Source organism: Littorina saxatilis, linkage group LG9, assembly GCF_037325665.1.
Source record: "Littorina saxatilis isolate snail1 linkage group LG9, US_GU_Lsax_2.0, whole genome shotgun sequence".
In the NCBI taxonomy this organism is placed as follows: domain Eukaryota; kingdom Metazoa; phylum Mollusca; class Gastropoda; order Littorinimorpha; family Littorinidae; genus Littorina; species Littorina saxatilis.
The window spans coordinates 36,258,796-36,273,984 of NC_090253.1; the positions used below are offsets into that span (position 1 = coordinate 36,258,796).

The 15,189-nt window shown below is 41.4% G+C and overlaps 1 protein-coding gene across 1 annotated transcript in view; it reads left to right on the forward strand.

Annotated features, from left to right (window-relative positions):
* Window positions 1-2,125: 2,125 nt before the first annotated feature.
* Window positions 2,126-15,189, forward strand: part of LOC138975944 (peripheral-type benzodiazepine receptor-associated protein 1-like) — a 35,190-nt gene continuing 22,126 nt past the window's right edge. Inside the window, exon 1 of the mRNA XM_070348719.1 lies at window positions 2,126-2,842. Coding sequence (XP_070204820.1) covers window positions 2,735-2,842 — 108 coding nt within the window. The 5' untranslated portion in view covers window positions 2,126-2,734. The remainder of the gene's footprint in view (window positions 2,843-15,189) is intronic.

Sequence of the window (15,189 nt, forward strand, 5' to 3'; positions counted from 1 at the left end):
CCACATAGAATCTAAACGTTTAGCTAAACTGTGTATTATTTGTTTTTTCCTTATCAACTTTTTAATTCCCTCGGTTATCCATGGGGCATCTCGTTCATTTATCACAACTGTTTTTACAGGCATACAGTGCTTGGCAGTAGTCATTAGTATATCCGTAAATGATTCGACTGCTGCATCCAGTGGTTCTAAGTTAACAACCTCAGGCCAATCTAGATTTAGCAAATCATCTACAAATTTCCCAATATTGAGTTTTGAATAATTATAAATGGTGCGCTTGAATGAACGTTTTAAATTAACTGTTTTCTTTATTTTAACATACGGGCACGAATGGTCACTGCAAACTGGAGGGAAAATATCAACTGCATCTATCATGTCTGGACATGGGGTTAATATCAAGTCAATAAGAGTGGATGAATGTTCTGTAATTCGTGTTGGTTCTGTCACGATTTGAAACAAACTATTAACATTTAATAATCGTTGAAGGTGAGGCGGAGGGTTGTTCATACAATCAGCATTAAAATCGCCAAGTATTATCAATTTCTGTGGTGTCCTTGATGCTGACTGAAATGATTCATCAATCAAGTCCCAATAATTTACATTAGCATCTGGTGGTCTATAAAAAGTACCAACAAGAAGGGTCTCCTGGTCGATTTTGGTTTCCACCCATACCGCCTCTAGAGAAGGTATGCTCAAATCGTATCTGGGTTTGCATATCAAATCACTCTTCACATACACCGCCACACCCCCATGAGCATCACCAGGCCTATCGCATCTTATTGGTGGATGAAAACCATTCAGATTAATATCTTCATTATCAACATCTGTGGACAACCACGTTTCTGATACAGTAATAATATCGAAACGTCCTAATTCGGCCTGCAAATGAAATATTTTGTTCTTAAGGCTTCGCACATTAATATGAACAATAGATATGCCTTGTTCTCTATCAAGAACTGGTCCAGGGTTTGGTTCCACATCCCCACAAAGCAGCAACAAACACAAACATATGAAACAGAAAAGCATGTTCACAAACATCAATGTACTGACGAGGACATTAGAAAAGTTCGTCTTATTTTTCAAACCGTTATTACAACATCGACTTCGACGACTCAAATGGTGTGAAAAACTGGCATCGTTTAATATCAAGAACAATAAGAGGGCTAGCGACAAGCCTCTTGACCCGTACAACAAAAGAACTAGACATGAATTAACATTTCTGATATTCATAAAATAAAGTTTATGCGTCGATAGTTTGAGTGCGACACCGGAGTAGCCCCCAATCCTGGCCCTGAACTGTTGAAGATTACATCCACTCATTACGTCACAGCTCTTTGCAAGATTTCAAACCAGTCAGAGGCCAGGAGGTGGTACCACGTCAGTTCTTGATTTTCACAAAGCAGACTGTGTACCCGTGTGCTATTCGACCACAAGAGAAATATAAATGATGCACTTAAAGATGCTTTTTCATTCCGCGTGCTTATTGGCAGCAGTAGAGTGAACATAACAGTGTCTTTTAAAAGCGCACGTAGTGTCATTGTCGTTGATTTGCAGGAGTAAGTGTGTAACTCATAACTCATAACTCATAACTCATAACATTTTATTGATCCAACAAAGGAAATTAATTTAGTCATCAGCACATATAGGTCATTAATTAATAACTATAAAAGAATAAAAGAAGAAAATTCATAAAACCCATGATATAAAAATACCCTTTTTTCTTGCACACCTGACACACCGACACACCAATACACATGCATACATGCCTACATACATACCTACATACATACCTACATACATACCTACATACATACCTACATACATACATACATACATACATACATACATACATACATTCCATGTTAAAGTGTAGTTAAGAACATCACAGTAATTATATCATTGTTTGGATTAACAGATAAGTTTTTATGTAAATGATGATAACAACAATCCATAATTAACGCTATTGCACTACCAAGGAAGAGACCAACCAAACACATAAAAACCAATAACAGTAATCATCATCAGTTATCACAGGTATCACAGTAGATTAGCCATCAGGTAGTTAGACTCAATTGGGCAAAATATAGTGTCAACACCATCACAACAAAGCTAGAGCTCATTTTATACGGATGTGCTACAATGTGACGATGAGGAGTGGGATTCCAGTGTAATTTTGAGAGGTATCTTTGACTGTTTGCTGGCAGCCTGTTATTATATATATATCACGATGAAGAGCTGCTACCCAACAGAGCGCCAGAAGTCTCTTTGACTTCTCCCAGACTGACTCTCTGTAAGTGTAATGACATGGTACTGTACAAGCTCGCTACAAAGTTATGCGCCCAAACAACCGCAAGGATTATCCTTAGTATTTCTAGCTGTCTTGCTGTGGAACGGAAGTGCGATTAACTGGTGATAAACATTTACAATTGAAACAAACACAAAATGTGTCTTTGGTTTGTGAGGCTGTGTGAATGACGTCAAAGTGATGAACATTCGCTTTTCAAACAAACACAAGAGCTCTCCATAGAGTTTGCTGGTTAATGTCATTTTAGAAGTGTTACTGGCGATGATACTTGGGCTTCCAAAAAAGAAAATAAGTATTATCAATGTCTGCGGCTTTGGATTTATGTGAAAGTGCTGCGAACTTGTGATGAAGGTTCGATTTCCAAGCAAGCACAAGGAGTGTCCTTAGTTTCTGTGCCTGCATGTGTGTGAAATTAAGTGCACTTAACTCACAATGGATATGCTACTGGAGAAACCTTCCCGTACCTACAGCGAGGAGGTGGAGGAGGAAGAGGAGGAGGAGTATGAGGAGGAACGACGCCCTCGTCAGATCGTCTTCCAGGTGAGATGAGGTTTTACCTGACATCTACTTGTTACCTTGCCCAACTGACCGTACACCTGGCCACTTACCTGTACGGGGTTAAGTCTTGTTAAGTGGAGACAGGTAGAGGGAGGGAGGATAAATGGTACACACAAAGCAGGGGGAGAGGAGTAAGACCTTTGCTTGTTCAGTCACCGAGAGAAGCGTGAGAACAGTATTCCGTCCACTGCCTCAGTTATAATTATATGTTTGTTATCATTTATGTCAGAGACTCGTGTGTAGGGACTTTTAAGGGAGCTGAAGTCGATTTCAGCTGTTCATCTCACAGTCAGTTTAAACAATACTGTGGCAATAGCATTTGGTTTGAAGTTAGTTTTAAACTGTTATGTTTTTTGTTGTTGGTGGCTGTGTCAGGCTGTGGGTTAGTTGGTTGATAACTTTGTATGCCACCATCTTTCCGTAGTCTTTGTTTGTTTGTTTGTACCCTGGACATGCTGCACTGGACTAAAGCTTGACCCCACTGGGGGGGGGGGGGGGGGGGGGAGGGGGTGTTTGAGGAGGAAGTCCGTCTGTGTCGGTCAAGTTTTAGATTGTGTTGTGCAAAAGACAGGGATTATACTGTTGATCCCCGTCTTACTATCACTTGCTCCTTCTGCACTTCCTTCGTCGTGACCTTTCGGTTTGGCTTTGACCCCCAAGGTCACCGTCACAATGGGGGAAAGTCTGAATGCAGAAATAGATGTTTTTATTTTGCGGGGTTTAAAATGAAGTGATGGAAGGCTGTTTTGATTTGGTGCAATGTCCAATGTTACAAAAAAATACTGACAACGGAGGAGATCGAAGACGTTATCGCACTGGACTGGGTGGCCGAGTGGTAACGCACTTGCGCTCGGAAGCGAGAGGTTGCGAGTTCGACCCTGGGTCAGGGCGTCAGCAATTTTCTCCCCCCTTTCCTAACCTAGGTGGTGGGTTCAAGTGCTAGTCTTTCGGATGAGACGAAAAACCGAGGTCCCTTCGTGTACACTACATTGGGGTGTGCACGTTAAAGATCCCACGATTGACAAAAGGGTCTTTCCTGGCAAAATTGTATAGGCATAGATAAAAATGTCCACCAAAATACCCGTGTGACTTGGAATAATAGGCCGTGAAAAGTAGGATATGCGCCGAAATGGCTGCGATCTGCTGGCCGATGTGAATGCGTGATGTATTGTGTAAAAAAAAAAATGCATCTCACACGGCAGAAATAAATCCCTGCGCCTTGAATATGTGCGCGATATAAATTGCATAATTTTTTTTTAAAAAGAAATCCTTGCGCTTAGAACTTGTACCCACGGAATACGCGCGATATAAGCCTCATATTGATTGATTGACATGAACATTTTAATGCGAAGTAATTATGCTCGCACCTGCCAGTATCGCTACGACACAGACAAGCACGTTCCTCAGTGTTGACGTCTGCCGTCGATTAAACAAACAGAAACAAACCGAGACATGCATGGGATGGGGACCGACTAACAAACAACCACAGACTCGACACAAAGTTGGACAGATGGACGAACAGAGAAATGGACAGACAGGACGACGGACAGGCGGACGGACGTACAGGCAGTAAGGAAAACAGATAGACAAACAGACAGACAGACTGACTGGCAGATATACGTACATACACAGGCACTTTTTGACAAGAGATAAATCCTTATTCCCAACATAAAAGCAGTCGTACAAATCTGTCCCTACCACTTTCATGCATGTAGATAAATCCACGGTGACATGCACTTGTCACTGATGATGCATAGTAGAGCTGTGTTGGTGTTTGCATAACTTTGACCTCTGTTTGTTTATATGACTGTAGGCATCACGATTAGTACAATGCAGGCCCGGTTTTTGGTATTATTCTTATCTAAAACCCAGGTTTTTTTGTCTTTTGAAATGCAAATTGCACCCCCCCCCCCAACTAAAAATAAAAAAAATAATAATGCCGTCATTTTTGTAGAAATGTCGCACTTAAGGATTGCTTAAACCTTCTAACAATTGCCTGGATGTTGAATGGCCATTTTGGCAAATTTACCGAAGAAGAAAGAATCTTTCTAGCATCCCAGATATCCTACTCACTTTGACATCCACAACGCATTGGCCAAGTTTCGTTGCCTCATGCAAGATGAACTGAGGGCTATTCTAAATGAGGAGGCAACATTGCGAGGAACATTAGACGCGCTCCTCAAATGAAAATTGACCAGTTGGCGTGCGAGTGTTGCGTTCATTGCATGACACGTGAGGTGCAGCAATGCGATTAGCTGGCCGGAGACAGTTGGCTTTGCGGTCGACGTTAATCTGTGGACAATGTTGGACGAGACACGCACGTCTGTTGAAACTGCATGTTCTTTTGTGCATCGTTAGCTGTTGTTTCCTCTTGCGTCATATCTTGTATTGTTGACAAAAACATCACTATCGTCATCTTTGTCGTCTTACTCTTTCTTCAGAGCTTCCAAGCATCGTTATCACCGCTCTCGCTCAGGATGACATCGCCGTCGGTCATTGTAACGGAGGATTTTGTTTTACTCGCCTCAATGACATATATATCTAGCGATCGGTTTCCCCCATCTCATCATCAACATCTGTGTCGTCGTCATTTTGGTCGAATCAGTTACATACTTCTCCTTATTTTGTAATCACGAACGTCGTTGTCGTTGTTTAAGTGCACCTTCCTGGAGCTAACTATGTCTTCGTGCAAGAACTCCTACTGTTGCCACTGAATCTGTTGTTACTGTTGTGACACAGTTCGAGACGATATTTTGTGGAGTATCTCTCTCCTGATCCCAAGTAAAACCATACTCTTGAAGTCCTACTACATTTAGTACCGTTACTATAGTAAACTATAGTATACTAGAATACTTTTACTATAGTAAGCTATGGTACTTTTTCGCTTGAGTGATTTCTCTCTCTCTCTCACTCTCTTCCTCCCCCCCCCTCTCTCTTTACGTCTTTCTTCTCACTCCCGTCTCTCTACTCTTTCTTTCTCTCCTCTTCCAAACATTAGATCCTTACTTCGGCAGAGAAAATGTACCGTATGTCTATGGAATGTTCGATCTTGTGATGGTACCAGAGGGACACGCTCGACACCCTCCCACCTTAACAGTGTACGCTCTCCCACACATTTGATCGCTGTCGCTGGACACCACTTTGTCACTCTCATTCACCCTGACTACACTTGAAGCAAGAAGGAGCTAGGATAACATGAATATTTGCGATAAGGAAAGGATATAAGGAGTTTAAGATAATGGCGACGGCTTAAATCGTAAAGCGGGCAAGGTATTGAGGGTGCAGGAACAAATGACAGGAGAGCTTGCTTATCAGTGGGTTGGAAACGACCGTTTAGTGTTGTGTGTTGTTGTGTGCTGGTAAAATGCGCTGTACGATTCCTAGTGACAGGCGTTGTTTTTAGGAAGTGTTGGAGTTAACTGCATGTTTTGTTTTCTTCAGCACCGTATAAATCATCTCAACCGACGGCCTTTCGTCTCTCTGTCTACTACCCCCACCCCCCTGTGTGTGTGTGTGTGTGTGTGTGTGTGTGTGTGTGTGTAATGTGTGTGCGTGTGTGTGGTGTGTGTGTGGTGTGTGTGTGTGTGTGCAGAGGGGATGAGTGTGTGTGGGTGTGCGCTGGTCATGTGTTTTGTATTCGTTGGCATTCAGGACAGTTCCTGACAAAGGGAGGCATCTGCTAGACACTTATACACCTGCGTTCTATATCAGTATTGTTTCTTTCTTAGCCATTCATTGTGTCGCTATTTTGACTTGTTTTCCTATGCCTGCATGCTTTCCGGTCGTCCAACAGAAGTCTTTTCTTGTGGAGAGACTATACAGATTTTGAAGCAGCTGAGCCTTCGTGTTATGCCGTCTTGTTCCTGACGCAGACTGAGGCAAATATTCATTAGCACGAAATCTTGATCGGTATTCCTTGAATTTTTAGAGCCAACGTGAAGAAGTCTTTTCAAGGGGTTGCCAAGAAACAAAGGAACGCCAGGCCGAGGCGACGCTAGTAGAATAGTGGCCGTGACGTCAGCAGTGGCGATGACGTAGATTGGAGATTGATCAACAGTTAATCACACAGTGAAAGACAGATCCTCCTTCACACAGAATAAAGGACGCAAGGATGCAGTCGAAGAATGATGGACTTTGAATATATGCGCGGTCGCGATATGTGTAAGGGTATAGCCACAGTCTCTTATCACACACACCTTATGCAATTAAGTCCTTTTTATATTTAGTCAAGTTTTGACTAAATATTTTAACATCGAGGGGGAATCGAAACGAGGGTCGTGGTGTATGTGCGTGTGTGTGTGTGTCTGTGTGTGTGTGTGTGTGTGTGTGTGTGTGTCTGTGTGTGTGTGTGTGTGTGTGTGTGTAGAGCGATTCAGACTAAACTACTGGACCGATCTTTATGAAATTTGACATGAGAGTTCCTGGGTATGAAATCCCCGAACGTTTTTTTCATTTTTTTGATAATAGTCTTTGATGACGTCATATCCGGCTTTTCGTGAAAGTTGAGGCGGCACTGTCACGCCCTCATTTTTCAACCAAATTGGTTCAAATTTTGGTCAAGTAATCTTCGACAAAGCCCGGGGTTCGGTATTGCATTTCAGCTTGGTGGCTTAAAAATTAATTAATGACTTTGGTCATTAAAAATCTGAAAATTGTAAAAACAAATAAAAATTTATAAAACGATCCAAATTTACGTTTATCTTATTCTCCATCATTTGCTGATTCCAAAAACATATAAATATGTTATATTCGGATTAAAAACAAGCTCTGAAAATTAAATATATAAAAATTATTATCAAAATTAAATTGTCCAAATCAATTTAAAAACACTTTCATCTTATTCCTTGTCGGTTCCTGATTCCAAAAACATATAGATATGATATGTTTGGATTAAAAACACGCTCAGAAAGTTAAAACAAAGAGAGGTACAGAAAAGCGTGCTATCCTTCTTAGCGCAACTACTACCCCGCTCTTCTTGTCAATTTCACTGCCTTTGCCATGAGCGGTGGACTGACGATGCTACGAGTATACGGTCTTGCTGAAAAATAGCAGCTACTTGACTAAATATTGTATTTTCGCCTTACGCGACTTGTTATTGTATCACACTGCTGCCTAAAAACCGACAGCCAGATACAAGCATGTCCCCCATGCCTCCGCGTTAATGTCCATAATTAGCAAATTTCGTGGCGTAGCTCTGATGTTTGTGTTTACTTTTCGACAAAGACAACAGAAAAGGAAAGACATAAAATAGTGGTGGAAAAAGGCTGTTTTTATCTGCGTTGAATGGAAGATTCAGCAAAGGTAGAGGTTGTTTTAAACAAATATGGTATTTGGAACAAGGAGTTTTGGACTTTCACTGATTTCAAAAAGAAAAGAGAGCAAAACGAAATGCAAGTAAGTGGGTCTAATTAGTAGGAGGGGATCCGAGCGGCTGTATACACTAACCTGGGGTGTCGTCGACATTTAACTAACCTTTGAAGCTCACAGAGAGAGAGAGAGAGAGAGAGAGAGAGAGAGAGAGAGAGAGAGAGAGAGAGAGAGAGAGAGAGAGAGAGAGAGAGAGAGAGAGAGAGAGAGAGCATTGTTTGTTTTCGATTGTAATTAGGTAAGCGTAATATAGTGCCTTTTCAGACCAATAAGCGCGAAAAACCAAGGACTAATCTAACCTATTCCCGCAGTGGGGCACTGCGGTTATGAAATTAAAGGCCCCTCCTGTTTTTGGAACCGCAGGAGCTTTCTAGTTTGCTGTTAGGTAGATTTTTGGTTCCTCTTTCCTGTCATGCTCTCTTTTTCTTCATGAATTCTTTTCTTTTTTCTGCCTTCTTGCTCATTCACCTGTATTTTTTCCAAAAATCTCTTCTCTTGCTGCTTGTCTCGCGATTCATGTGTAGTTTAATCTGTTAGTGTTCTGATGTAAGTCCAGCAGTAGATAGGTTAAGCCTATTTTAACATACTGGAAACTGGTAATCTTCCAGTAGGTATTAATTTAGTTTTACTAAAGCCTGCTGGGACACAAGTAATGGGTTAGTGCATTTGTAAACAGGAATCGCTTGACAAGTGGCCCCCTTCATCCCCCCCTTCCTCGTCCTGATATGGCTCTGCGTAGTCGGCTGGACGTTAAGCAACAAATAAACAAACAATCTAACCTATCCATTATAGACATCACAGACATTGAACACACAAACGTACAAAAGACAGAAGAAAGCGAAAAAGGACAAACAGGACAATGCCAAACGAACTAAAATGTACAGTATTCGTAAACGTCTTCACGCAAACATTGTATCATTCAATCAACCCATTAACACCCAAAATGTCTTAGAATTTGTATCCAGGTTATTAACCTCAACAACATGAAATAGTCTTAAGGCAATCCACTCTCAGTCTCAATTACTTTGATGCCTACTTTAGTGTTTGAGTTTTCAGGTCATTAGACCCATACAGGTTTAAGCATGCACTTGCACATGACTGGAATGAATGTTTATAACTTACCATTGGCGTCTTGTACCACAGCGTGGTCATTAAAACCTGTGATCACTGGATCTTGGTTGTGGTTCTGTCCTGTTCACAAACTGAAGTCGGTAATTTCGATCATTTCTAGTTGATTAATATTTAACGTTGTCAGCGAAAGTCGGGCTGGTAATTAACGAATTAATCGGTAGTCAAATCTTCTTTCATGCGTGCGGTTCACGTAAGCTTTGGAGATGCAGTAGACGGGAGGTTATCGGAGTGATTGATATGGGGAACCTCAGGTGACACCGATGTAGCTGCAGACACGGTCAACGAAACCGGATAACATTTGATACTTTGAATTATACACGCGATCTTTTTCAAGTATTTATTTTTTTTTACTTCCAAACTAGTTTGTGTAAAATTGGGTTGAAATATATAACGTTGAAATAATAGCATGGCCTCTGTCTCTTATCATATTCTGAAGAAATGGAATAAACACCAACAACTTAAACAGTGGAAGTTGTTAGACAAGCCATTATCAGTTGACATATATATTTAGCAAAAGATTGCACTGCAAAAGGAAACATAGAACAATCAGTTTTGTGTCTGTTATTTTCTCGGTTGTGAAAAACATGCGACTACGAAGCGTATTGTGTTCATTATTAGACTTGTGTATAGTGCATTGTTTTTCGTGGTATTTTTCGTGGTATCTTATTGTCCTTCGTAAATTCCCTCAAGGAAATTCGGGATTATATTCCGGGGAATCCTCAACTTTTTCCCCTGTTACTTTGCCGCTACTTACCTGTTACTTTCCTGTCACTTTTGTTGCCTCTTTCCTTCGATTGTTGCGAAGAAAAGTCTTGACCGACTGTAACATGTAAGGGGCAAATGAATGCAACAACTCTTTAGGACCTTGGGCATTTATCTTTTCGGTCGTTGTTTTAATCTTCGTTGCAAATTTTCGTTCTGTGAGCACTTTTATCACATCTTTTTATTTTATTCTTACGAACATGAATACAGATCGGGAAGTCGCTATGAGTTTTTGATCAAATTATGTCTTTTTCAGCAAACCTCCACGATTGCTTTTGTGTTTATACTCTAACAGTTTTGTATAAAGCAGAAATGGTTTGAGTCAGTGAGCGCCTGCATCAATGCTTGTGCCGAGGAGCCACTCTGTTGAAAAAAAGGAAAGTACTGCAATGAAAACACCTGATTGTTGTAGTCGATGCTTGATGGCCCGGATGTGCACAGTCTGATAGTTCTTCGTATTGCTCTGCATGGTATAGGGGCGTTGTAAAGATAACTGTCACAGTGTTGTCACGAACAGTCCGACATGTTTTATATCTACATATATATATATGTATACTTAATAGGTTACTGCTGTTTTGCGTATAGGAAGAGCTCATGGCAGAAGAGTGGTGATCTTTGACGGACTTTGACTGTAGTGGTTGCATGCGGTTTGTCATGTCTGCTGGAACGCCTGAATGCACTTGTCGGTCTGTAGCTACTGTCTGCAGGTAGACACAGACAAGTGGTTGTTTTTAATTATAAGATAATTTTCTTGTGTACGTGTGTGTATTTGTGAGAAAAAAATGTAGAACAATTATCAATTGTGTATGTCTTTTCGGATCACCATTCTAAGCGTGTGAATGGCTTGCTGTTAAGTCTTTAAATGTTAATTATGTGTTGACCAAGTAGATGATTAAAGATTAAATAGAACATTTTTTGTTGGAAACAAACGAGCAAAGGAAGTAGTCGAAAAGGAATATTTCCTTGTTATCTTCGCGATTTACAGCGCCTTAAGAAACGCGTTGATTACAGAGGTAATGATAACGGAAATCAATAATATCTGATGTTTGACCTGCTGGCATTGGTAATACGGAAGAAAAACAACAACACACACACACAAAAACCAACACAGAACAACACCAACAACAACCAAACTTCGTCTTCAGCACGTAATCTGTCAGATCTACCAGATGACATTGTATTTAGATGTTGCTTCTAGTTCTCATCTTTTCACACGCCCTCAAGTCAGTAAGTGGCCTATTGTTGGCTAAGAGATTCTAGTACCAGGTAAGTTTTCAGACAAGGATAAACTTATCAGAACACTCATAGCTCATACACTCTTCGTGTATATATATGTAGCTCGACATGCTGCCAGCTGTTGCCTCAATGACTGTGACAAGCTGCGGGAAAGAGGTGGGGGTATGGGGGGGATAGGGTCTCGTGCTTTTCCTCCCTGTACCGGCGAGCTATCGATCCCGAAAGGTCCCAGTTGCACGCGATGGAGGTATACAGTCCGTCACCTCGAGTCGTGCGGCCCGCGTTGTGGCGCTTGTTAAACCGTCCGCGACACTGACGGCACAACTTGTTGGACGCGGTTCATGCTGTCGTCTTCTTACCTTCTCTTGTTAGCTTCTTGCCCTCTTAGCTGGCACCACCTTTACTTTTACCCGTGGAGGTGTGCAGGGCTGCTGCTGCTTATTCGTCGTTTTTCTTCTGTTTTTCTTGTGATTGTGGTGGCAGGAGGAGTAATATATTGATGGAGTGGGATGGAGTGTTGTGGTGTTTGTGAAGTGGTAACGACGCCCTTCTGTTGCCGCGTGTCGATATATGTGGGAGTTGTGTTTTTCTTTCATATGGAGTGAGTAATCAGGTGTGAAGTGTTCTTTCGAGTTTATCTTATTGAAGTGATTGTGTCTGGCTTTGGTCATTACCATGTCATCGTTATTATCATCGTCATCAACAACGACAACAGCAACAACACAAATTAGTGGAGAGCAGTGATGACTGTGTGTGTGTGTGTGATGGAGCACTAGGAGTGGTGATTCATGATAGACCATATATATCTAGGGATGTTGCAAGGATGTATTATTTCGGCAAATTTGCCGCAATGGCCTTAAAAGTTGCGAACCTTTTTGGAAATTAAGACAATTCTTCGTCCCACGTTTCCCTCGCCATGAAAATGATCACCAGATGGTCCGAAATGACGGCAAAGGTATCTGCGATTTGAAAGAACTGTAAACTTTTCGCCGAATGCTGACCCCAAAGAAAATGCTTGTGAATGAAGAGTGAGAACAACATCTTTAGCAGCAGCAACAACAGCACTGAGATATATATATTATATAGATAGATTGATTAGTCACACGACAAAATTATTTTATTCCAAGTGTGGTACGTACAATGAACCTAACCTAACCTGATAGATCAGAATATGGATTGTTTATTATCTACGCATCAAGGATGCCACAAAAAGTGTTATTTCATACGAACAAGAACACAACAGTAACTTACTTACTTACTGCCTTTCACGCCTGGTGGCGTGTAGGGCAGCGACAATAGATCAGAATATGGATTGTTTATTATCTACGCATCAAGGATGCCACAAAAAGTGTTATTTCATACGAACAAGAACACAACAGTAACTTACTTACTTACTGCCTTTCACGCCTGGTGGCGAGTAGGGCAGCGACAATAGATCAGAATATGGATTGTTTATTATCTACGCATCAAGGATGCCACAAAAAGTGTTATTTCATACGAACAAGAACACAACAGTAAGGTCTATTGTAAATCGGGCGTGCAGTTTTTTTTAATGGTTACATAAATCCGTCCCTTTTGTGTATAAAACTTCTGCAATGCAGTTTTGAAGTAGATACCTCTACGGAAAAAAAATGATCGCGTGTTTTAAAATCAAGAAACACCCACTATATATAATATGATTCATATTTTTTTCTCAGTTTTTTCACCCCGCAAATTGCATTGCTTCAGTCAAGACGTACACGTACAAGACGTACACGTGGTGTCTTCGTTTAAAAATGAAACATTTTTTGTACACATTCACCAAAACAGATTTTTTTTATTGATTTGCCAAGCACATTGTTGTGGGTCTGTAAAAAGATCAACTTTCCTTTGCCCAATAACTACACCGCTCTCTTAGAGATTTAAAATCCATGTTTCTTGCGAGTCATTTGACATTCTTTCGCGATCAAGAGCTTCTGTATCACCAGGACACACTTTTTCATACCTTCATTTGCTATGGATTAAAGCAACATTGTCAGTATAGTGCATGGGGCGGGGATATAGCTCAGTTGGTAGCGCGCTGGATTTGTATTCAGTTGGCCGCTGTCAGCGTGAGTTCGATCCCAGGTTCGGCGGAAATTTATTTCAGAGTCAACTTTGTGTGCAGACTCTCTTCGGTGTCCGAACCCTCCCCCCGTGTACACTACATAGGGTGTGCACGTTAAAGATCCCACGATTGACAAAAGGGTCTTTCCTGGCAAAATTGCTTAGGCACAGTTAATAATTGTCTACCTATACCCGTGTGACTTGGAATAATAGGCCGCGAAAGGTAAATATGCGCCGAAATGGCTGCAATCTACTGGCCGTATAAAATTTCATCTCACACGGCATCACTGCAGAGCGCCTAGAACTGTACCCACGGAATATGCGCGATATAAGCCTCATTGATTGATTGATTGATTACATAAAGTCCAACAATTTGGTATTCCAACATTTCTCTGCAAAACGGCACTGTTTATGATAAAAGAAGTAGAAAAGGAAACAACCGAATCTAAGGATTGTTCTAGACTTACAGGCTTACTTTGGAAGAATTGTTCTGGACGAGGCTTACTTTTATACCCTAAGCACATTTGTTGTTGTCAAGAACAGCTGGAACATTATGCTAAGACGAACGAAACAGATTTATAGGCGGACATTATCGCTTTATTAGCGTTGTTGAAGCTGAAGGCAGGTCGAAAGGAGCGATATGCTTACAACTGCAATGTGTTGATTAACTGTGGGGGATCATTGCGTATTCCGGGCGGGGATGTAGCTCAGTCGGTAGCGCGCTGGATTTGTATCCAGTTGGCCGCTGTCAGCGTGAGTTCGTCCCCACGTTCGGCGAGAGATTTATTTCTCAGAGTCAACTTTGTGTGCAGACTCTCCTCGGTGTCCGAACACCCCCGTGTGTACACGCAAGCACAAGACCAAGTGCGCACGAAAAAGATCCTGTAATCCAGGTGGTGGGTTCGGTGGGTTATAGAAACACGAAAATACCCAGCATGCTTCCTCCGAAAGCGGCGTATGGCTGCCTAAATGGCGGGGTAAAAACGGTCATACACGTAAAAGCCGTGGGAGTTTCAGCCCATGAACAAACAAACAAAAAAATTGCGTATTCCAGTGGCTTGAAGGCATGTTGAGAGATCGGCGTGAAAATGACGCATCAAAATGTTAGATTTTTTGTTTGTGTGTGTGTGGCGTAAACATGAGTGCTTTCTGCTGTGAGTACGCCTCGAGGCATCATTATGATTGTGTTGTGATAACGTGCACACATTTCGTGCATGCCGATACCGTGACACATCATTAGAGAGGATGGGAAGCATGCAGTCTAAGAGTCGTACTCTAGAAAGTTTTGCATTGTCTGATCATTGGTTTTGTTTAAAAGAGAACCATGTTTCGGGAGACAATTATTGAAAGCCAAACACTTCCAACGCAACGCTTCCATTTGAAACGATCATTATCGGGAAATTGGCGCCTTATCAAAGCCTAACTGAAGCCCCCCTGATGTGATCCGTGGGGCTACGAGTTGGCCCTCCCCCACCCTCCTCGATGACCTCGACATTGCAAGTGGAAGCATATCAGTGTTATATAATTATATATTGATGACCTGTAATTTGTTTTCGGTCTTGGCCAATTTATTCTGAACCACAACTTGACTGAATAAGAAGTTATGTATGATACGTTGGGAAGAACACTAATATTTCCGTCTTTTCCAAGTGTGTCGATCGATGTTACTGTTAGGACAACTGCTACGATTTTCTCTGTAATCGGTCAGTCAAGCGGATAAAAGCTCTCTCTCTCTCTCTCTCTCTCTC